A 23,779-nucleotide genomic window follows, 5' to 3' on the forward strand; every position below is an offset into this window, starting at 1 on the left:
TCTAAAGTTTCTTCACGCCCAGGCAACTCAGAACGTTTCTGGACTTTAACACCTCCAGTACAGACTGCTATAACGCAAATCAATACATTTCTTTAAAATTGTCATTATCTTTCAATAAACAACTGTTAGATTTAAGTGCGCTTCATGGACACTTGAACTATGAATGATGAACGCAACATGCTAATTCATGGACACCTGAACTATGAATGATGAACGCAACATGCTAATTCAGGAGTGTGAAGCTGGTGGGATGCTTGGGCTTTACAAAATAAAGCACAAGGGAGCACTTGTCTATGAATGAAAAAAATACACAAATCAAAAGTGATTATGCAGTATATGTAATGAATCAGGATTACATACTGGTTCAGTTGCTTATTCAGAATGAAGATGACAATAGATTTGTTTTGTGTTCCCATGAACCTCAAATGTTTAATATTCTTAATGTCACTTTCTTAACCCGTGTCATTTATGAAGAATAAGTCACACAGATAACAGTGCACAGTATATATTATTTTTCAAAAAGTACATTCAGATGTTTAAAAAAAAACACTAAACCTTTGAGTGTTGTTTCATACAAAATTGTTTTTTCTCTAACAAGACAGTCTGGGCTACAGGTATCGGCACATTTAAAAGAAACACTGTCATTTTGGCAGTCAGTCTATGTAAATAGAAGCACAGAGAACATTACAATAAAACAGGCACAGTGAATAACAGGGAGTAAAATACTTGTGTTTTGTCAACTAAAAGCAGGTTATAATCAGCAATTTACTGAAAAACAAGTCAATAACCCAGCAGACAACAGACAAACGTCCAAATCATTGTTCAGATATATATATAGAGTCATAATATGAGCGATAAATCAAGCAGCTATCACAGTTAAGACTTTACAATTTCAAGTTCCATGCATTGTGGCAGATGTGTGAGTTCACAGTCGATCAAACGTGTTCTAAAACATAAAACTCTTCACAGAAAAGTCAATTTCACAACAAAAAGGTGAGGATTTTTCATTCCTGTAAGAAAAAAAAGCGTGGGAAAATTCTGAGGAGTCAGACTTCCACCTTATGTCCCTCGTACTGTTATCTATGGAAAATGATGTGAGTTTGGAGACTGCAGGATGGAAGATTCTCCTCTGTTGTCCAGCTCATTTTGTAGCCTGGTGAGATTAGATAGCTCCTCCAGCTCCTGAAACTGTCTGTCCGTCTTGTGGCTGACCAAGGAGCGGTAAAAATGCACTGCAAAGACGATGAAGACTAAACCAAAAGGGACCATTATTGAAGTGGAAGTGATAGCAGCAGCCACACCGGCTGAAATTGTGCTATTACTGGACTTGTTTGGCTTTACGGGCAAAAATTTGACCCAGCAGAGCAGAACAACCTCAGCCAGGAAGAGCAAAGTGCCTATCACTGTGGAAAAAGCCCACGCCAGTTCAATGTGCCTGTGCATTCGCTCATGTGGGGACTCATTCACAGAGTTGAGGTTGTGGACATTGCTGACAGCCTCGATATTGGGCAGAATGCAGGTGCTGACCATCAGAGCGAACAGGTGAACGGCAACAAGCACCGTGGTACAAGCACTGAAGGCAATGAGCAGGGCTGGTGGGTATGGATAGCTGTTGTCCAGCTGCACTTCCACCATTGCCACCTGGAGAGAAGAAATCGGAAGAGATAAGCGAACAACTTTATTCATGCCCGCACTGGTTTAATTGAGCAACAGACGAGTTCAACAGCGAGTTAAAGAAGATGTTACCATAGCAAATCCAGAAAGAAGAGCTGACGTCCGACTAGAAGCCTTCAGTTTAGCCCGACTCAGGTACAGCTTTCTCCAGGACAGGGCTTGTAGTGAATGCTCGTTCAGACTCATGTTGCTCCTGTTATCAAAGGACTGCACGCGCAGCGCTGACGTAGTGACCTTAATACTTCAGCGGAACACGACAAAAACAACAGTTCAACATGCTAACAGTGTACACTCATTAAAAACATTTAACAAATCCGACTGACGGAACTGAGGAAGCAATTTCTTTTTCACGAACACTGTCCGGCTTGTTGTGCTGCTCGCCTGCACCTTACATTACCCATAAGCCTGTGCGCTCCGAGAGGAACATCCGCTCCGTGCTTGATTTTGCTCATTGAAGGGGTTAACCACTAACCAGTGCTAAGTTAATAGTGTTAAAATAACCACATTAAGTGTGTTAAGTCTTAAAAAAGGGTTTAGTCAACAACAACGACTGACTACACATGCGCCAGTCCACGTGACTCATGTCACGTCTAAATCACTAAAGCTGGAGTAATTACTATAAGAATGAATGAATGAGCATGTTTAAAGTATACGTTTTCAGGTCATTTTAACACCGGTTTTATTTTAATTTTTCACACGTTTAGCGTAAACAAAAAATATTTTTGATTAATTACAATGATATTTGTTTTGGACCCGTAACAGAGAGCTGTCTGTTCCTCTATCTTTGTAGTAGCATTGAAAGCAGTGAGGCGAGCACTAACACACCGTGACGTTGTCCAACAATGTTTTGGTTCCTGACGATGACGTAACACACAAAAACATGGTTCCCTTGTTTTGAACCCGAAAAAAAGCATGCTAAATGTTTCCTTAAAGTTCACTACGCATGAAGATGCTTATCCAAACCTGAATGACCGGGAAACATTTGCAAGAGACGATGGCTCAGGCCGTGGAAACGTGTGCTGAATCCGGACGCAGGCTGGTGTGTACCATCTGCCGTGTTAATGTTAGCTTATGAGGCGAGATTGGCAGCGAGCTAATTAGTTAGCTAAGCTAACGTCTGTAACATTGGGTTATTTGTCAAGTAACGTAAGCAGTCCACGTTAGAGGCAAACTATCGTATTGTATATGTTATAACTTCTCATATATTTGTAAGAACATAAAGAGTATGCTGTAGTAGAATCATGATAAACCAATATCAGGGAAACACTTGACATTATCGCTTTGGAGAAACGCACACATGTCTCACTTTTACAAAGATAAATGCAATTCTGTCTGACATCACATTTAAGACAGTAAATGTAACTGTAGTAAAACGAAGACGAGCCCATGCTGCACTTGTTAAGCATGGTCGTCTATGGTGCTGTTATGACAGGAAGAGTTTGCTTTCCACGCGTGTTGCAGTTTGGGAATGTAAATAATGTCGTTTTCAATGACAGCGCTCCATCTGCCGGAGGATGTACGACGAAAACGAAGATTTGTCCGATGTTGAAGAAATTGCAAACATCCGTGGTTTCAGTGTGGAGGAGAAACTCGTCAGTGACAGTTACAGTGCAACATTTGTCCACTCCATGGAGGGCAAAGGTAAAGCATCACAAAGCACATCACATTGCATTTCTGCAAAACAAAAAACACATGTTATACATTTTCTCTATGTGTAAGATGCATTCCTTTTTAACGATATATTCGATTTGTCTGGATCACTGTCTTGCAGACTTCTCTTATGAGTATGTGCAGAGGGAGGCACTCAGGATGCCACTCATTTTTAAAGAGAAAACTGGGCTGGGGATCAGGTGAGAAGCCAAATATGGAAAATCAGCAGTCACACTACTTGTCTAATATATTCTTAGATAGCTCTCCTCGTTTTGGTCTAACCTTATTTTGTACTTATTGTGCAGTAATGTTGTGAACCAAATGGCATTAAATCTCTCTCTTACACAGAATGCCTGATCCAGAATTTACAGTCAGTGAGATTAAGGGCTTAGTTGGTAAGTATAATGCTTCATACACACACTTGTGTATATGCAAATATCTTTAGTATTGCAGCGGTTAGATGGGTTAAAGAAAAGCATTGGGTCATAATTTACACTTGCTATTTTACATAAACAGTTGGAGCAAAACTCAGGGAGGTTAGTAAGTTCGAGCTTTTTAAAGTTTTAGTTAATTTGTCATGGCCGATGCAAAACCTATCCATGTTAGTGAGTGGAGTAATCACACTAAATGAAATCTAATGGCCTATAATTAGGCTATCTGCATGTGCACTAAGTATCAGACTGATCCATGGCATTATTCACTTTCACAGCATGGTCTATGTAAGATTAAAACACACAGTAAAAAAATGTATGAACGACCCCAACTACAACAATAATCAATTCTGTTATGTGGATGTTATAGCATCTTTAAAATGTGTTTTATTGCTTACTGTATCATTCTTCTGTGAATTGGAATAAGGTTTATGAAATAAAAAGATAACGTTTATGAACAAGCAGAATATTTTAATCATAGTATTAGTATATTCAAATCATGTCTCACTTTAACACCATGTGTTATTGATTTTGGTTCATCTTCTCTTATAACATGTGTAAAGTGTGTGATTGATCTTTAATGTGTGTGCCTCCATGTTTTCTCTTTCGCATTGTAGGCTGTTCTATGTCTGCCTTTAAAAAAAACTCCACATGTTTAAATGTACTTTTTATTCACTATGAAAGTCAAGAAAATTGCATGTTCTATTGTATTAGCAGCGTCGTTGCTACATCTAGTGGTGAAAGTGGGGAATTGCATGCAGGATCTAATTCATGATTAAATTTTTGAATTATCAAATACAGTATACAGTTCCCTTTTATCAGTCCCACAAAATATTAATAATAGTTATTATTAAGTTGGAACAATTACAATAATAACACCAATAACAACTATCATACTCATAATAATACCATTACTTCTACTTCTACTACCACTGATATGGTTAATTCACTTTCTGTTCTGATTGTGGCTTGCAGGCAGCCGTCGTTCTGTGGATGTTATGGATGTTAGCACCCAGAAAGGATCTGAAATGAGCATGGCTCAGTTTGTCCGTTATTATGAGACACCAGAGGAAGAGCGGGACAAACTCTTCAACGTCATCAGCTTAGAGTTCAGCCACACTAAACTGGAGAACCTCATCAAGAGGCCCACAGTGGTAATTTAACATGACACAGTTCCATGAAAGGTTTACATGAAGGGCATGTTTCATGCATGTGGTTCTGTCATTACACAGAGTACGATGCAATCATTCCTGTAACAGTCGTTTTGTGTTCTCACACAGGTGGATCAAGTGGACTGGGTGGACAACGTTTGGCCTCCTGATCTCAAACACAGCCAAACAGAAGCAACCAATGTCATCTCAGAGATGAAGTACCCTAAAGTGCAGAGGTATGACATGACTTGGCTTTTTCTCTGAGCTCACTGTCACTCTGTGAGAATAAAGTGAAATGTGTGGGGCACAGTACAAAACATACTTGATGAAGATTGCTGCTCCCTCAGCCGCAAACACAGTTTTCACCCATGTAGCACTCAGCTCTGCAGAGTGCTGCACACTGTTGGTGTTATTCCATCTCCTGAATGTTCTCCTGATTGTTGCTAGGCAGCAGAGTTTTCCACAGTGGAGGATGGGTATATTACAGCTGTAGCCTGACTGCACAGACACCTCTCAGCCAATCAACTGTATGCATTTGCACAGAAGGAAAGAGTCAAATCTGGTTGTGCCTTTCCTTTTTGACTCCATTCAAATTTCATTCAAATGTAAACCTTACATTTGTCAGATATAATGTAGTAAACCTCACTTACCCAGCTCTCAACCTGATGTTATATATATCATACGTATATTAAACAAGGATCATAATTAGGTGAGTGCTGATAGTAGACATTGAATTACACACTAAGGAATAAGTAAAGATAATTTCTTGAAATATAATTTCTGTCATTATTTGCAGAAAGCTTCATTTTATTGGCGACTGCTTTGTTTCATTAAAAAAACAAAACAATTACCTGCATATAAGTTTGCACTACCAATCTGTAATTGTGGAAACCTTTTTTGTTTTTGTTTTCTGTGAATCCTTTTCTGTCACGTCGGTATGCTGAACGACAGCTCTGACTCTCAGGTGCCCTGCGGTCACTCACGGTTAAACAAGATCATCGATGAGAATCCAGATGTTAGCGTTACGGAAGCTTGTTCTGTCTTGAAGTCACATTTGTTTGGGATTTGTTCCACATTCTTGACAAACAGACAGTTGACGTTGTTTTTTTTTTTTTGTTTGTTTGTTTGTGTGAACCAACCTGCTCTCCATTTGTTTTAAAACACTGTCTTATCCTCTCTCTGTGGGAAACCTAAACTTCACACTACTTGCGTATATACATAAACAGAGCTGCTCCCATCTATCTAAATGACTGAATCAGTGGTGCCTTGGAGTGCTAATCATTCCCCAATTAATTTCCAGAGAAGCAGTGTCCTACTGTGAACAATTTGCTCTTTGCTCTATTGTGCTTACGATCGATCTCTTGTGGTGTTTTCAATTTGGAGCTGTTGTTTTCAACAAAACACAACAGAGATTTCTGCTGACTCCTAATTGCTTCTGATTGCTTCGCTGTTTTTTTTTCTCCTTCCAGTTAAGATCCTTTAATGGGTGTCTGGAGTTTGCTTTACCATCTATGTATGCTATACACACAGTTTGGCCATTTTTTCCCCAATGACTTTGTGTCTTCTTTTCTGCTTCAGGTATTGTTTGATGAGTGTGAAAGGCTGCTACACAGACTTCCACATCGATTTTGGAGGAACCTCTGTTTGGTATCACGTGTTTAAGGGACAAAAAGTGAGTCCTTTTGTCTTCTATGTTTACTATTTAGTTTCATAAACCCTCATGTATTCATATTTACTGTGACAGAATAAACAAAGAAAGTGTACGACCGTAGCTGAACTTGCCCAGAATAAGCTGATAATTCTAAATCTCTGCTCCTCCTCAGGTGTTTTGGCTTGTCCCTCCAACCCCTCATAACCTCACCCTTTACGAAGACTGGGTCCTGTCAGGCAAGCAGAGCGATGTTTTCTTGGGAGATCGAGCGGATGGATGCCAGAGAGTAGAGCTTAAGCAGGGATACACCTTCTTCATTCCATCTGGTGTGTTGGCACGGCTGTTTGAAAGTAGCCAGCAGGAAAAGATTAGCTTTAGCGCCAATGAAAAACTAATGCTAAGCCCTACCTAAGTATCATACTGTATATTCAGCTATGTGCATGGATCCTTACACTTATTAATGCACTTGTTGTGTTATTGAACTATTTCTTTTTTTCGTAATAAAGGCTGGATTCATGCCGTGTACACTCCTGAGGACACGCTTGTGTTTGGAGGAAACATCCTGCACAGCTTCAACATTCCTATGCAGCTTACCATCCATGAGATAGAGAATAGGACCAAGGTAGGAGTCTGCCTGGACTATTCCATGTAAGGTTGAAACCTGACCTGCACTGCAATACAGTTCACTCTACTGAGAGTTAATTCATCACAATCATCCTTCAGACAGACTTTTTTTTTTGTTGTTGTTGTAAGAAACGAAAATCTGACGAAAAGGAAAAGTCTGACCTCCCACTGAAACATATTTATTTTGGGTCACGTTTGTTGTTTGTTGTGTCTGGCCTTTACGCGCCTATGTGGCTTTGTAAAGTTGTAGCAGTTCTAAAATAAACAACAACACACTTTGTAAAAGTCAGGTCTGCATGTTTGTTATCTTGTATATCTGCTGCTAGCTGTAGGCTAAGTATCCTGTCTTAGCTCTCCGTCATGCTCATGCATAGTCATACATGTTTGAGTGTTTCATGGCGTGACACTTAAACACACGTTGATCAAATAAACAGGTGTTTCATCCAAAGCCAATTGTCGCTCCGGTTTTCAGGTGAATTCCAAGTTCCGTTTCCCCTTCTACTACGAGATATGCTGGTACGTCCTGGAGAGATACCTGCACTGCCTGACCAAACGCTCCTACCTCTCTCAAGAGATCCGTAAAGAGCCAGTAGTTATGGGTGAGCTGTTTTGTAATATGCTGTGTGTCCCTCGATAAGTCCTAAAGTTGTAATGATCTCTCTCAAGTTATTAAATCTCTTATTAAGTGTCTTCATTCTGCTCTCAGTTCGCTCTGCTGTATTCTAATGTTCTATGTAGCTACATTTAAGGAATATTCAAATAGTTTGAAAGGAGACATATGATATGGACAAGCGTGACGTTATTTGACTTTGCTGTTTTCTCTCATTTTGCCCCTTGAGACAATGAGACAAAGGCGTACACAGAGAGCCCCTTCTCAGACTCCAGGAGCCAGGACACCAACGAGGACTCGTGCGAGACTCAGCTCAGGGACGACCAGGGTGACAAATCAGACAGACCTGCCGCCGACGGCCCCTGCTCTCCCGTCAACCAGAGGGGGCAACTCTTCAAAGCGGTTTTATCTGTGGACTCGGAGGACAGCTGTAACCCCGGCTCGACCTCCATAGATTTCCCCCAAACCCCCTCCGACTCTCCAGCCTCGGAGTCGCAAAATAAGTGGATGCATTTGACGGAGTTTGAGCTGAGTGGACTGAGGACTCTGGTGGAGAAGCTGGAGTCGCTCCCTGAAAATAAGAAATGTGTCCCAGAGGGAATAGAAAACCCACGAGGCCTGCTGGAAGACATGAAGGTAGAAACGTAAAGATGACGCATTCGCTGCACCAACGCAGCACTGTTCAGATTCCTTTTTATTTATTTATTTATTTTTTATTAAACTCTTTGTTTGTTTTCTCTGGCTGTCAAGATTGTCTTAAAAGAACACGCTGATGATGACCAAAAATTAGCCATCACTGGAGTTCCTGTGGTATCCTGGCCTAAGAAAACTACAAAGGTAAGAAAATCTCAGCTGCTGCATAAACCCTGGTTTTTCACATCGTTTGCTATCTGTAAGAGTTTATCGACACGTTTGATCTCAGATAAGGAAAAAGGAAATCAAAGAATGAAAGAATAGGAGGTTAGGTTTACTTTAGATAAGTATAATGCATTATCATCATTACTGAAGAAGAAGACTGCTGCCAGTTTAACCCAGTTCCCTTCCCATTGGTCTGTTTGTTCAATAATTATTCTTATATCTTAACAAAGAAAAAATTAGAAACAGTCTGCATGGACACTCGTCATGGTCAGTGGGAAACAGTGTGATAGTTATTCATGGTTCATGTCTGTAAACCTCTGCTGCTTGAAAATGCAGGTGATCGCCTCTATCCTCTTTGATTTCAAGACATCTGTACCCGGCAGAAACCAGCAGGTCAAAGAGACCTCGCTCTTGTTCACCTGTGTCTTAAATATGAAGCTCATCGTTACAAATGTTTCAATGAAGATACTGTTGTTCTTAGAGAAAGTTTATATTCGGTGTAGGTTGACTCTCCTGAAGTCATTCATGTATAGTGTAAAAGGAGGTTCACATTGAGTCGATGGCTGCTCGGAGGGGATTTGTAGTTTTTGGCTCTGCTGGATCCCCTCAAGCCGTCCCTCCAAAAAAAAAAAAAAAAAGCCCACTGCTGCTTTTCGGGGCCTCTTTGTGTTTGCCTTTGTAATGAGATGCCATATGGCTCTACTGGCACTGCAGCGCATGCTTTCCTCTCCCTGTGACGTTCCATCCTGAATATGACTACACTTGTTTTGCATTCTCTCCCCTCATTGGATAGAAGCCGACTCCCCCTGCTGCATATTCTGATGCACAGCGGCCTCCCATTGGCCCTACGCTTCCTGAAGCCCCTCCTCTTCTCCCCCAGAGTCCATCCATATTAATCATGCTGGTCTGTGTTTCCTACATCTGCTTGTGGTATTGTGGAGCCGTGGAGTAGGAGGGAGGGCTGAAGGCTAGACAGCGGTAGCAGGAGTAGAAGGAGTAGGAGGAGGAGACTGCAGCCATGTCAGTTTGCTGGGAGCTGGATGTTGAATGAAAAAAACCGCTATGGCCATGTCGCTGAGCGCTGATGATGAGGACTACGACTCAGACTCTGAGCAGGTTAGAGGCACCAAAACTCTGCAGGCAGAGCGAGGCCACCAGAGGAATGCTATGTAGCAGACACCACAGTGCAGCAAGGAAATGGAGCTACCTGGAGAGAATGCATTGATTCAGCCGGCTCTTTGATTTTTCTCTTTTATTGGTTTGTGTTTGTGAGTGTGTGTTTTTGAGTGTGTGTGTTTGGGCATGCTTGTGTGTTTTTGTAAAAAAAACGGGCAATGAGAGAGAGAGCTGTGTTTATATAGCTCAGAGCCTGAGGGCTGCTATTGGTTGTTTCAAAGCACTGAGGTAGAGAGGTATGGGAATTCACGTAAAGACGCAGAGAATGAATTTTTCACAGCTTGGTTGTAAAAACCTTTGGGCGTGCATGTAAGCAGATGGAACAATTCGTGCAAAATGGGTGTTACGCCTATCGGTCGTTATTGATAAAATGTCGGTCTTTTTTTTTTTTTTTTTAAATTGTTGAGAAAATGGATGAGATCTCAGATGTGACCTGCTTACACTGTGTTTGTTCAAATGTTCTCCTCTTGAAACTTTGAACCACATTCAAGCTGTGGCTGCGTTTAGATTGGAACAAGATTTTTCCTGCAGAGACCATTTTGCAATGTTGAGCATCAGCTGAAATACGTTGAATCTTTTCCTGCAGGTCAAGTCATGACACCTCTGATGATCTGTGCCACAGCTGTAACTATTTCAACATCGCTCATATGAAGGAAAAACAGGGCAACAGTCGAAACACTGTGAATGTTGAAGTGCGTGCCATTTGTCCACGAGTAATTCAGTTCATGCGATATTTTGCGCGGCAATCTGAAACCCAAATATTCAATAACAATCCAGTGCAGAATTCAGTTGACACACTTTTGCCTTTATGTTCAGTTCCTCAGCTGTGGAGTAACTAAAGAGTCCAGAGGTTTTATTTGGGTGCAACACGTGTTCCAACTTCCTGTTGTCACCTGGGAAAACAGCTAATATTGTGCACGGCCACGCGAGCACATGTTTTGTATGACACCTCGGAGGCACAACGTGAGAAGAACCCTTCCAGGACGCCGTCAACCAAAATCAACCTTTTTTTTTTTTTTACCTACTGCCCCCCTTTTGAGGCGTGAAGAGGAAGCACAAGTTTAAGCTACAAACAATTTGATAGTGTTTATAAGCTGTGGGGTCATGTTTCTGTCAGTGTGGACTGTGCTTCAGGTGTTTGCTTTGAAAAACAACAGGCCACACTGTATTTTTTTTCTTTTTTTTCTTTTTGTCCTCAGAGCACGCCGTCGCTAACGTGCGTTTAAGGTGATGTGAAGTGCATCCACAGTAATTGATTTTCACTGTCGTCCACAGTAGCTGGAGACACTCTAAAGGCTTTCGTAAACATTCGACTCTTATTTTCTCATAATGTTTCCCAGCTGAACGGGCCTTTGAAGAGCCAAGAAATGACTATTTGTTTCCCGTACTCTCCTTGTTCCTGTACTAAAAGAACACAAGTGCATACTTCAGATCTGTTACATAACTCCTATCATGGACATATAGGGTAGATATTATTGGCCAGGAATCTCTGGTACCTGAGACAGAGCGGACTTACTCAGACTGACAGGGAAGATGTTGTGTTTTGTGTTGACGCTGCAAACTTAATTTGTCATTTCGGGAGAGCGGGGGGGGGGGGGTTCTGCGTCAGAAATGATTCTCGTGGCAGACAGAGGAGGGTCAGGAAGGGGGGGGGGGATTTGGGACACAATATGGACAGCTTTAGGAAGTACGTTTACCCCTAAACCCCTTCAGTTTAAGTGACAGACTCAGCGAGATAGTGATAAAGATGTATTCATCACAACTCTGCTTGGTTTCATATCCTGGTGCTGAAGCTGCAGAAGTGTTTGTTTTTTTCTGGGTTATTTGCTCTCATTTCAGTGTTGGTCTAAAACAGACCCCTGGTCTATAATCCCTTTGAATACCACCAGACTAGTCCAGTGCAGATTGTACACCCCCCCCCCCCATCCCCCCCCAACCCAATAACTGCCTCTAATCCTGTCTGGTTAGCACACATCGCTCTGCCTGTGTCCCTCTATTTCATGCCTATTGTTGGAATAAATGACTATAATGTGCCTAAGATTGAGCCTGCTTTCTTCTCCTGTCAGAGAGTCTCATTACAGTTCTTATTGGTTACAAGTCTGTGTGTCATAGACTGTTCTGTTAGGGAATGGGACGTGGCTGTTGCTATGCTGACACTAGGAAAATCTGCACTACCTTGTAACTAAAGAAATCTTCATTTCCAGGAGCTCTGCAGTCTTGTGCACTCCTTGTTCTCGCGCATCTCTCACACTTTCTCTCTCACGGCGGTGCTGGCCGCGTCGTTGACATGTGGTATTGCATGTTTAAGAGCCATCGCTGTGGTTGGTTGTTTGTTTGTTTGTTTGTTGTTGTTTTTTTTTTTAGAGCCCGAGGGGAAGCAGAATCTGCAACACAAGAGAATTAACAAACGGAGATGGAGAGGCCTGGTTGGATTAATTAGAGCACATTTATTGTGTGTGCTGCTCTAAATGAGTCTGCGCGCCTCTGCTCCACAGAATATTAGACGCTGAGAACATGTGTGAAATGCAGCCATAAGTGCAGCTACTCTTTGAAGAAGAACAGGCAGGCAAGTGAGGGGCTAAATTTGGAAGATGCCTTCAGGGACATTCTTTATGTGATTGTTTGTTTGTTGGTTTTTTTCTGTCCTGGATCCGACTGCTTTAATAACCATGAAAGATATGTGTTGGCACAAGGGGAGGGGGGGGGTTGTGATCACATTTCTGTTTCAGGATATGTAGTGTTTGTGTATGCACAGATGGAGAAAGATTTTCTTCTTCTTTTCTTTTTTAATAATGTGGATGTGTTGTGAACTGTTGACCCCGAGCTATGCCGACTAAAGAGAAGATTAGGCCGAGCCGCCCACATCCACTTCTCCTCTGACCCCTGTGAAACTCAACAGCATACGTATATGTGAAATATATGGACTTATAATGCAGTCATAGCAACCGCATTCAATGGACTGTGTTGTAATTCATATGACAGGACTGTTAGTGGTGTGTAAAGAAGCTTGTTGACCAATATATAGATCATTATTTTAAAGCGTCAGCAAACTTAAATGTTGTCTTTTTAAAGAAAATAAGAAACAGTAGATGTTACACTTTAGCATTAGTGGATTTGTAATCCTTTTCATGTTGCTATAGGTCTTTACATATACGATACATATTTTTCATTCTAAATATTTAAAAATGATCCTTTTTTTCATTTAAAAAAAACAAAAAACAAACTCATCTTCTCATCGGATGTCTGTGTATGAATGAGTTGGCTCAATCACATCTCCTCTTCAATCCTTTTTTAGCCCCGGCCTCCCAACCGGCCAAAACCTAAGATGGCAGCTTCTTCTCCTGCATCAGCAGTCAAGCTGTCAGCCAGTCGGGGAACATCTGGTGCCAGGAGGAGAAGGACGCGCTGTCGGAAGTGCGAGGCGTGCCTGCGGACCGAGTGTGGGGAGTGCCACTTCTGCAAAGACATGAAGAAGTTTGGCGGGCCTGGTCGCATGAAACAGTCCTGCATCATGAGGCAGTGCATTGCAGTAAGTTCATCGTGTTGTAATGCATGTAAGGGGAACTTTCCTTTGATGTACAGCCCCATGTTAAGGCTATACTGTGCAATATAATGTAGGAAAATAAGCATATTCATTTCACTACTGAGGGTTCGATAAAAGATCCCAATCATTCTCTCTGAGGCCAGGAGGCTGTAAGCCTAGCTTAGCAAGAAGAAAAATCCAGCCGCCAGGCTCACTAACAAACGCCTTATACTCTCTCTCTTATCTACACAAGAACACTCTTCATTTGAGCACAAGCACATCTCTCTCTACAGCAGAACACTGTTTGTTTCTGTAACTTGGCAAAGTCTCCATTTAAAAAGCACTGCCCAGAGGCACCAGGTTTTTAACAGAGTACGACATGACATTCTGATTGGTTCTAATTAAATTCATGTTTTTTCTTTTTTTTGACACAGCAGTATGTTGTCTTTTCATGTAGTGTTTATTGTTTACAACCACATTAGACACTTGAGACTAAATAACTCAGTAAGAAATGAGAGAGGACATCCGTGGACCTTTTTTAAAATCCTTCTGTTTCCAAAGTTACAAACACAACTCTTCAACACAGACTCTGCATCCTAAGCAGCAGATAGCTCGACACGGCCTAAAAGCACCAGGCACTATAAATAGACTGAATACTGCTGCCTGTGTGTGTGTGTAGCTTCAGATGACATTGTCCGACTTGAAATATAACAGGCGTGAAATTAAAGTACTTTGACGAGCTTTTTTTTTTTTTTTTTTTTTAAAGCAACAAAGCACTACTCCCTGGTTCTCTAATGAACGTAAACGTCATCCCGTTAAATTACACATTCACTTCCTGTCGGTGTCTCATCAGGACATTTCTCTGCCTGGCTGTGCTGTGGAAGATCGTCGTGAAATTGTAGTGTTCGGCGAGGATCGCTATTTTCCCTCCAAGAAATGAACAACTTTTACACGCTTCTCATCTGTTCTGTTTTGAAGGTTAATTTTTTTTTAGTCGGCTGGTGTGCTGCCTGCATTAAAGAAAACAATCTAAACTCACGGAAATGTTTGCCAAAAAAACAGTTTAGAGTCTTTCAGCACCATGGACAGAGACAAACCAAACACTCGCTTTAAATCCCTTTTGATCTCAGCCATGGTGGAGAATGTTCTGAACACAAACAGTAGTGCATATTTACAGTTTCATCCACAGCCGACTCCGTTTCCTGCAGTTCTGTGATTGAGGCTTCAATTAAAGGCACAGTTCTACCTTTCAGGATTGTTCAGTTAACCGCTGTCTCAACCATAATTGTTACGGAGACGAGTTGTTCTCAAAGAGGATATCTGTGTGTTTGATTCCTGTTCGTTTTGTCGTGCAGCCCGTGCTGCCCCACACGGCCGTGTGTCTAGTCTGCGGAGAGGCGGGGAAAGAGGACACGGTGGAGGATGAGGAGGAAAAGTTTAACCTCATGCTGATGGAGTGCTCTATCTGCAATGAGATTGTTCATCCCCACTGTCTCAAGGTGAACTGCTCAAATTCATTGTGTTCAATATACGGCCATGATGTCATTCTCACAATGATTGGGTTTGATTTAGTCATGCTTTTAGTTGTATTGTCTAGTTATTTATGACATTTGAGGTTTATACACAATTATATAATTTTTTTTTTTTAGGGAGACAGATTTTAATTTCTCTCTATTCGGTCATAATTTAACTCTGCCACTTACTGTTAATAGTCTCTGGGCTAGATTTACTGAGTGAATTGTGGCCCATTTATAGCTTCAATCTGAGCGTATTTAGCTTCTAGTGTACCAAAACATCAGCTCATCGCAAAGTCAGCTTTTGGACTGCAGCTCGTACTGAACTCCAGACTCACTCAGCAAGTGGAGATCTCATATGTTTGGAAGTACGATTTACATTAGAACACATACAGGCGTATAGGGGGTTTAAACTGAAGCTGAAGGAGCAAACTAATCACTTAAAGGTTGAAAGAAAAACAGGCGTCTGTAGTGATGTCACAGCTGATAGGGTTCTTAAAGTTTATGGATCTGGTCAGATGACAAATGATACAAATGATATGTAGAACACAGAAATGGATTTTATTCCCGACGTTGGTAGAAAGTGTGACCTGTGTTGGCCTGGTGGTATAAATATTCAAGCTTTGTGAAAACATGTCCTCCTATTATTTGTGTGACCCGTTCCTTAAGAGCACATACCATGAGAATGCAAAGTGTTAAGGATTCATTTCTAACATTTGTAACCCTTAGTTAACCTCGTCTTCTTGTGTTCAGGTTAAAGATTCAAACGGAGTGGTCAATGACGAGCTGCCAAACTGCTGGGAGTGCCCAAAGTGCAACCACGCTGGGAAAACAGGGAAAGTAAGCATCTGTATGGACTTTGCTGTGTATGCGTCGGAATCGTTAAAAGATTAAACTGTTAACTTTGTCTCTGAATCTCAGAACAAGAGGAATAAAGTTGTCGTCTCTTTTTTTTCTAACCTTTTGGCCTCAAAGCAAAAAAGGGGGCCAGGGTTTAAGTATGCATCGAACCTCCCTGGCTCGCTGCTGAAAGAACCCCGGCCAAACCGGGATTCCAAAGAGGAGCCGGAGCCGCCGCCGCCGATGATGGCTTCCGCACCTGTGACCGCTCTAACTCCGACCTCCGCTGTGAAGAGAAAGGCAGAGCGGGAAGAATGCCCGAAAAGGAAAGAAGACGAGCCTCCGAAGAAACGCCCCCCTCTGCTGTCCCTGGATGGTACACCCCGACCACGGCTTGAGGACAACCCACTGAGAAAAAAGAGGAAACTCTTTGACACCAACGATGAACCGATCATTGTGAAAAAGAAGGTAAAACCGTAACAGTACCAAGCGTTACTCTTAGCACTTATGCTAATCTCTGTAGAGGTCATAATAATCTTCTTTGTTGCTCTGCGAGATAATCCCTGAATTTTTGACCTTTTCTAGCAAAATAACATAAAAAACAATTTAGATAGTGAATATGATGATCTGTGGGAAAAGAAGCCATTGTACAGCCCTTAGAGTGGCTGCACGGTGTTGAAGTGGTTAGCGGTGTGGGTTCTCCAGCTATCTCCCACAAAATGATAGAAACCATAAAAACTGCTGAAACGCAGTGTTCTGTAAATTCACTCAAATGAAGTGACTTTGAAAGAGATCATTATGTTCTCTCATTTTTTTTTTTTCGTCCACAGAAGAAGCTTTCAAAACCGGAGGATCCTTCGACTCCGAAGATGTTGCGGCAAATCAAGACGGAGAACGATCACGGCGATGATGGAGACTACCATGAGGATCGTGATGAAGACAGGTTTCCCTTAGACAGGATTCGTTTCAAGCAGAAAAACGAGTTTGGCGAAAAGGGCCGAGCGGAAGACGAGGGTGGAGAGGAGGAGACGGTGAAAAGGGAACGAGACAGTAGTGTCGAGGAGAAAGGGAAGCTCCTGTTGAATCCACTGCTGAGGACATCAGCAGGCAGAGAAAGTGACTTATTGTCCTCGAACTCTCCTCGAGCCGGACCGAGCAGCGAATCGGGAGACGCTCAGGAGAGGAGCGCCGCTCATCCGAAGGCTCGCCACCAACGCCGACGTCTGCCCAACAAAGAGCTGAGCAAAGAGTTCAAGCAGGAGATCCTGAAGAAGGAGGACCAAAAAAGCATCTCAGTGAAAACAGAGGACGGCCCAGCCAATCACAACCGAAGACCGCTGAAGAGTGAGGACTCGGTGACCAATCAGAACCGTAAACCGCCTAAAACAGAGGACTCTGGCTCCAATCAGAGCCGCAGGGCGATTAAAACAGAGGAAGGACTAGCCAATCAAAACAGACGTCCACTGAAAACAGAGGACAGTCTGGCAAATCAGAACCACAGACCTATAAAAACCGAGCCTGAGAACAACGTAGAAGACCAAAAGCCAAGATGGCCTCTTAATAACGGGAGCGGCAACCTTGACGACTGGCTGCGACACCGAGGGCAGGAAGTGACGGAGACAACGCGTGGTTACTCGCCGCTCAGCTGGAACCGAAACCCGCCCATCACACCCATATGTCCCCGCCCCGTTCCCTGCAGATCGCCGCCAAAATGCATCCAAATGGAGCGCCACGTGATCCGCCCACCTCCCATTAGCCCGCCGCCCGACAGACTCCCGCTAAACAACGGAGAGGCTCACTTGATGCAGAGGGAGATGTGGATGAAGGTGTTCAGTCACCTGACGCACAGAGATCTGTGCGTGTGCATGCGCGTGTGCAGGACGTGGAACAGATGGTGAGTACAGGAAACACCACAGAGCTAAAAAAAAAAAAAAACACGCATGTTAACGGCGTGTCCCACCAGGTGCTGCGACAAGAGGCTCTGGAAGCAGATCAATCTGAACCGCTGTAAGTCCATCACGCCTCTCATGCTGAGCGGAATCATCCGGAGACAGCCGGCAGCTCTGGACCTGAGCTGGACCAACATCTCCAAGAAACAACTCAGCTGGCTCATCAACAGGCTGCCAGGTAGAAATCTTGAATAATCCTTTGAGCCTGAGTCAACATTTAAAACGAGAAACAAATAAAACGCACTGAGGCAGAGATGGAAAGTAACCTGTACCTGTGTTTATTTTGTCTGAAAACGTTTTCCTCTTACCCACTGCTAAACCTTTACTCTCTAGTCTCTGATTCTTTATGTCCACCTTCCCGACATGTTGTCTGAGTCACGTTGGGGCATACAGTACACACTTAAAGAAGATGACACAACGGTGTATCCATCAGATATTATCACACACACAACGTGAAAAAAGTTCAAAACACAAACGGGTAAGTGAGGAGTTCTCACTAAACCTCTGAGAAGAGACGTCTCGACGTCTCGTCAGATTCTCGATGTTCGGGAACAAACAGCAACATTTTGTTTCAACATGAAAAAGTGAACCAGCTGACACTGAAAGAGATTCTTCAGTCAACCCTGAAGTGGCTTCAGATGAACATATTTAAGGGAGGTTTTTTCTTTTCTTTTACTTTTACTTTTTCTTCGATTTGACGCTAGCTTAAGTTAGCTCTGCACACAAACAGCTGGTTGAGATGTCCTTCATTGGGCTTCTTTGGACTTTTACTGAGACGATGTCAGAGCCTGTTCTGTCTCACCTCTCTTCAACTAAAGTACTTTAACTAACTAACTAACTTTTTTTTTTTAACAATTTTTTTGTACTTTCTGTACATCTGATGAATGAGTCTGTTTGCCTCCTCAGGTCTGATCTCATTTTAAACGTTGGGCTGTTTATGAACAACTGACTTGACGCATAAATTGTAAAAAAAAAAAAAGATCAGAACATGGTCGCACAACCTACCTGTAGTGTAAGACATCAGCACATGCAGTCACTTCAACAAGTGAAGTTTGAATTATACCATCAAACAAAGGGAAACGTGTGTTATCCTGATCTGAGTAAATGTTTGTCCAGATTTCTTCAGCCAACATATTTGTGCTGATGAAGTCAACAAACGTGCATGATGAAGGCAGTTAGAGAATTGTTTCAGGTATTGATAATTTAAAAAAAAGAAAGTGTGTTTGTGTAGCATGTTTACTTTTTAATGAGTTACTACTCCCATATGTTCCCATATGGTTTCTTCTTCTGGATAATTGTATCCCTCGAGGCCTGTGGATTTTCAATGGTTTCCTTTCAATGCTTTCTTTTGTTCGTTTGAGCGTCTCTGCTGGATCATTCAGCTAATTAGACTCTGTGTTGGTTTATTTTGTGACCTCTGATTAAGTCAAACTCTGGAGACAAGGAAAACTGAAAAAAAAAAAATAGGGCAAGACTCGTTCATGAGATTCACATCGAGTGTGCTTTGGATTTAGCTGCTGCTCATGGCTTCACACAGAACAGATTCCTAAGACTTAAAAAATATGCTGATAGAGTTTATTCCATGTCATCCTCCTCTCTCTCTCTCTCTCCACATTTCCTGACTCTGTTCAGCTGTCCTTTCATATAAAAGCCAAGATTTTATTCAAACCCTTGTTTTGGTTCGTCCTTGTCATTTTTTGTTTCCTGCAGGTTTGCGGGTGCTGCTGCTGTCAGGGTGCTCATGGGTTGCCGTCTCTGCTCTTTGCACGTCCAGCTGTCCCCTCTTGAGAACTCTGGATGTTCAGTGGGTGGAGGGACTGAAAGATGCTCAGATGAGGGACCTGCTGTCACCGCCTACAGACAACAGACCAGGTGCTCACCTGCCATTCACGCTCACACTGAACAGTTAGAGTGAGCATGAATCAGAGGAGTGACATCCAACGCCTGCTGTCAAATCTAAAGAAATAAAGACAATGATGCATATTGTTCACACTGCCAAACAATCCCATGAAAAGACTCAAACTGTCACAAATCAGTCCTCCACTTTCGTCTTAAGGCCCACTGATTCTTTCTGAATACCTGCATGTTTAAAAAGTTGTTCCAGATATATCGCCTCGCTTTAGACAAGGCTAAACAACTTCCTTCAAAAGCTTGAACGTTTATTTTAAGTGATTTAAAATAGTGAATTTGTTTGTGACTATTTTCACCGAGGGATTAATACACAAGAAGGTTCTCTAGTGATTATTTTCAGGAGCAGGGGGGTGAATGTGGGATTAGCTTAGAATAAAGTACTGGGCCGGTTTCTTTTCTTTTTTTTCTTTTTTTTGAATGGATAAAAGATCATCAACACAACAGTATAGCTTATAAACTAAGTGTGTTACACTGCAGATAAAATCCTGAGGAAAACTTCATAGAAGGATCATATATTGGAATCTGTTTTTTTTTTTTTTTTTGATTAATGGGATTAATTATATACATGAGACAAATGTTCACTATCAACGAATAATCTTTAAACTTGATAAGAACCCTCATCATGAAAATGTCTCAAACTTGAACTTGAAATGATCCATGTCCATTTTGTCTCTGTCCCTTTTTTTTTTTTTTGACTTCATAGGTCAGTTGGACAACAGGAGTAAGCTGCGTAACGTGGAGGACCTGCGCCTGGCAGGTTTGGACATTACAGACGCATCTCTGCGTCTCATCATTCGCTACATGCCGTCGTTGTCTAAACTGGACCTCAGCTACTGCAACCACGTTACCGATCAGTCTGTCAACATCCTGACCGCTGCGGGGACGACCACCAGAGACTCGCTCACTGACATCAACCTGTCAGGTAAGGTGCCTGCCTCTGCTGCTTCGGACTTGAGCCCCCTAGTGGTCGAACTCTGAATTGACCAGATAATTAACGTAACAACAACTTTAATTTCATACATAAATAAAAGTATTTGACTTTATTTGAAGGACCGTACTAATGAGTAGAGAGCGTGAGCAGCAGCAGGAGTCCACTCCGAGAAACAGTGCAGTGCCCAGCGTTTTTTCTTTTTCTTTTTTCGAGTGCTCAACTTTTTGAAGGTCATGTTGTTCCACGTCGTCTTGTTTTTGCCAAAAGCACGCAAAGGAAATCCTCCAGTAAACAATTTTGCAGATTCAAATCTAAAAAGGTAAATTTTACTGCTTCACTATTTTTCCAAACTAATGCATTGTATCACAACAATGCTGCAACAAATCTGACCTTCATGGGAGTTTGAACGATTATTCTCGTAGAAATGTTTTAAGAGAGGCCTCTGGTGTTATTTCTCTCCACGCAGTCGCAGGCATGAAATTAAATAAAGATCGTGAAATCACTTTTTATTTAATTCCGTGCCATTTGTTGCAGAGTGCACAGATGCTTGAAATAATCCGATCTTACATTTTTGTCCTTCTGAAAAACCATTAAAGTCTAAAAGCAGTGAACCATGAGAGACATTACGGAGATAGCTGAAAGGCAAACACATTTTGCCTTCCTGTTCGGTGCCACAGTCTCCTCATTCATCCTAAAAAAAAAGCCTTTTACCATTAAAAAAAAGGCCTTTAGATTTCATGTCCCAGAGTATCTTAAAGAGCTGATTAATCCCTTTTGTGTTTGTCTTGTCTGTACTGGTGACCTGTTACGCTTCATTTGTGCTTCCTCTCCGCAGTGTGTAACAGGGTCACAGACCAGTCTCTGACCTATTTCAAGCGCTGCGGGAGCATTTGTCACATCGACCTGCGATACTGCAAGCAGGTGACCAAAGAGGGCTGCGACCAGTTCATCGCAGAGATGTCGGTCAGCGTGCAGTTTGAACTGATCGAGGAGAAAATGCTGCAGAAGATCAGTTAGGAAAAGGAAGACATTATTAAGTGGTGAGACTACTGACCACAAGGAGGCAGCAGACTGCTGTGCGCTGTGACTCGAGCGTTTGCAGACACAGTCTCTGTTTCCGTAAAGGGAAGCCGTGCAGCTGAGCCAGAATGTACAAATATTGTCCTGTGAAGACAAAAAAAATGCAAAAATGTTTTTTTCTTCTTGTTTGCACTTGTTTCTAAGTTATTTATTTCTTTATATTGATTGTATTGTATCATGTTTCTCTTTTGGTGTTATAGATTATTTTTTGTTCCAATGCAATGTTTATTGCATAATAGAGTAATATTTTTGTATCAGAAAGTGTTTCATACATTTATGTGCAGCATTGATTGCACCATTTACTGTTGACATTGATAATCAATCGGCTTTACTGTTCGGCTCTTTATTGTTGAGAGGCAAAGGTCTATTGATTTGTTGCCAAACTGTAGGATGGTAGATTGTGTTTTGTGAGTGTTTTTATACTTTGTTATGTTTCTGACATCTGTACATTTGTATTCCCAAACAATGCCTCCACGTCCCTTTGGGTGAGGGATGTAGAAGAAAAGGGATTTTGCACTGCTCCAGTCAAAATGAATACATGAATGTATTCACACAAACACTATACAGTGACAAGTATATAAAGCATATTTTTTAACACTAAGATGTTCTTATACTACTAACAGCTACTAGTTATCCAGGCTCCATTAAGACAGGCACTCTTTAGCATAGTTAGTGCTTTGTTAAGGAAGCGTTTGAGCTCTGCATGCGGCTAAGAAACACGTTTACACCACAGCTAATATGTTAAACAATGTAACTGTTTTACTCCTGTCATTAGCTGAACTCTATATGAAACAAAATCAATGCTTTTTATCTACTGCGTTTTCCTGTGAGGACGAGTTAACCTCAGTTGCTTTTTCAAGGTCTTTTTTTTTTTTTTTCGCTATCCCGGGATCACAACACTGGTTTTCTTGTGGTAAAAGGACACTTCTCTGGCGAGCTAGAGAACATAGTAATAGGCTGTGATTGGCCAGGCACCAACATGCCGCGCTGCCATTGATAAATAAGACAAAACAACAAGACATTACGCCTCATGGAAAAATTGAGTAACTATAATGTATAGCTGAATGTCTCCTTCGGGTTTCCTTAGGAATGTGATACATTTGCATAAATCTTTATCAGTGCTTCTCAACTGGTGGGTCTGGATCCAAAAGTGGCTCACGAATGTGTGCCTGTAAAAATGTTTTCTACAAAGAGCTTTTAAAAACACATTTGTCTTGCGTCCAAACGGCACCATTTATCATTGAACAAATGTGATTGGTTAAAAGGCTACACCAGTAGAGAACCACTGATCTTGATGACAAAGGTGGGTTTCTCCTCTCGTCTCTGTCCCCTATACCTCGATACACAAAGTCTGTTCATTAATTTATTGGTGAAGTATTTCTATTTTTTGAACATATCCAGCCAGTTTCCTTTCATACATGGGCCAATGAACCCAAACTTAAGATCCAAACTGTACATTATGACCAGTGTGAAATGGTACACGTCATTTATACTGTGCCATTGGAAGAAGAACTTCACTTTCTAACATTTTATTTCAAATGTTTTATAATGTTCATAGTTTGACTTTGAGATTAAATACCTGTGGATAAAGTTCACTACAATATAGAGTTGTAGTGCACTTTATAAGTATTTATCATTTTAAAAATGACTAATTTTGCTTTTGAACTCTGGAACTCACCTGTCTGATTTTTTTGTGTTCTTGAATATTTTTTTACATTTGTTTTTTTTATTTTTTATTAATAAAGTCTTTAAAAGTATTTGGATAACTTTTGGCAGCACCTATACAGTTCAGTGGATTGGTTGATATAGAAACGTTTTTTTTTTTTATATTGAACAACCTTGTCTCCATCGTATATTTTATTTAATTACTGAAAGTGTTTCGTCTGTACATATTGTACATGTAAAGCCTCTAGAAAAAGTTAAGTCAACTTTTGGGATATTAAATTTGTTTGAAACACTATGCTGTGTGCATACAGTCCTTTTGGATTAAAAACAAAAAACAAAAACCCGATTATTATATTATATCTTCACCGTAACATTTTGGCTGTTATTACATCATCTACATCGCCTACAGCTTTAAGAGAAGAAAATGGAGCCTGATGAATAAATGAAGAGCAGGGTTTAACTTTCTGGTTTGTAATACTGCTTTTTATTGAATCTAATAAATCATTTTCTCTTCTTTACCAAAATAAAAAGGTTCAAACAT

The 23,779-nt window shown here is 41.4% G+C and overlaps 2 protein-coding genes across 4 annotated transcripts; one reads left to right on the forward strand and one right to left on the reverse strand.

Annotated features, from left to right (window-relative positions):
- Positions 1-398: 398 nt before the first annotated feature.
- orai1b (ORAI calcium release-activated calcium modulator 1b) lies at positions 399-2,722 on the reverse strand. Of its 2 annotated transcripts, none has more exons than XM_079363889.1 (3): positions 2,638-2,722; positions 1,747-1,915; positions 399-1,641 (listed from the first exon to the last, which is right to left on the reverse strand). In XM_079363889.1, exons 2-3 carry the CDS (start codon positions 1,858-1,860, stop codon positions 1,081-1,083), a joined length of 675 nt encoding a protein of 224 aa, XP_079220015.1. In that variant the 5' UTR covers positions 1,861-1,915; positions 2,638-2,722; the 3' UTR covers positions 399-1,080. The 2 variants fall into 2 exon arrangements, with proteins under 2 accessions (XP_079220015.1, XP_079220016.1); XM_079363890.1 differs by lacking the exon at positions 2,638-2,722 and adding an exon at positions 2,072-2,295.
- Positions 2,506-23,533, forward strand: kdm2bb (lysine (K)-specific demethylase 2Bb). Of its 2 annotated transcripts, none has more exons than XM_079363863.1 (21): positions 2,506-2,713; positions 3,171-3,315; positions 3,446-3,524; positions 3,673-3,719; positions 4,731-4,909; positions 5,036-5,142; positions 6,485-6,578; positions 6,730-6,883; positions 7,064-7,179; positions 7,654-7,780; positions 8,021-8,427; positions 8,542-8,628; positions 13,121-13,354; positions 14,704-14,847; positions 15,616-15,702; positions 15,829-16,170; positions 16,533-17,596; positions 17,666-17,829; positions 19,362-19,523; positions 20,266-20,484; positions 21,329-23,533. In XM_079363863.1, exons 1-21 carry the CDS (start codon positions 2,642-2,644, stop codon positions 21,508-21,510), a joined length of 4,212 nt encoding a protein of 1,403 aa, XP_079219989.1. In that variant the 5' UTR covers positions 2,506-2,641; the 3' UTR covers positions 21,511-23,533. The 2 variants fall into 2 exon arrangements, with proteins under 2 accessions (XP_079219989.1, XP_079219990.1); XM_079363864.1 differs by having other exon boundaries at positions 15,838-16,170.
- The last annotated feature ends 246 nt before the right edge of the window (positions 23,534-23,779 follow it).

The sequence above is a fragment of the Symphodus melops genome (assembly GCF_947650265.1).
Source record: "Symphodus melops genome assembly, chromosome: 16".
In the NCBI taxonomy this organism is placed as follows: Eukaryota; Metazoa; Chordata; class Actinopteri; order Labriformes; family Labridae; genus Symphodus; species Symphodus melops.

Excerpts from the sequence above, each read along its gene's own strand:
- orai1b (XM_079363889.1), bottom strand. The coding sequence starts at position 1,860 with ATGAGTCTGAACGAGCATTCACTACAAGCCCTGTCCTGGAGAAAGCTG. Across the intron at positions 1,642-1,746 it reads TTCTTTCTGGATTTGCTATG|GTGGCAATGGTGGAAGTGCA; the intron begins GTAACATCTTCT and ends TCTTCTCTCCAG.
- kdm2bb (XM_079363863.1), top strand. The coding sequence starts at position 2,642 with ATGACCGGGAAACATTTGCAAGAGACGATGGCTCAGGCCGTGGAAACG. Across the intron at positions 8,428-8,541 it reads GCCTGCTGGAAGACATGAAG|ATTGTCTTAAAAGAACACGC; the intron begins GTAGAAACGTAA and ends CTGGCTGTCAAG. Across the intron at positions 13,355-14,703 it reads TCATGAGGCAGTGCATTGCA|CCCGTGCTGCCCCACACGGC; the intron begins GTAAGTTCATCG and ends TTTGTCGTGCAG.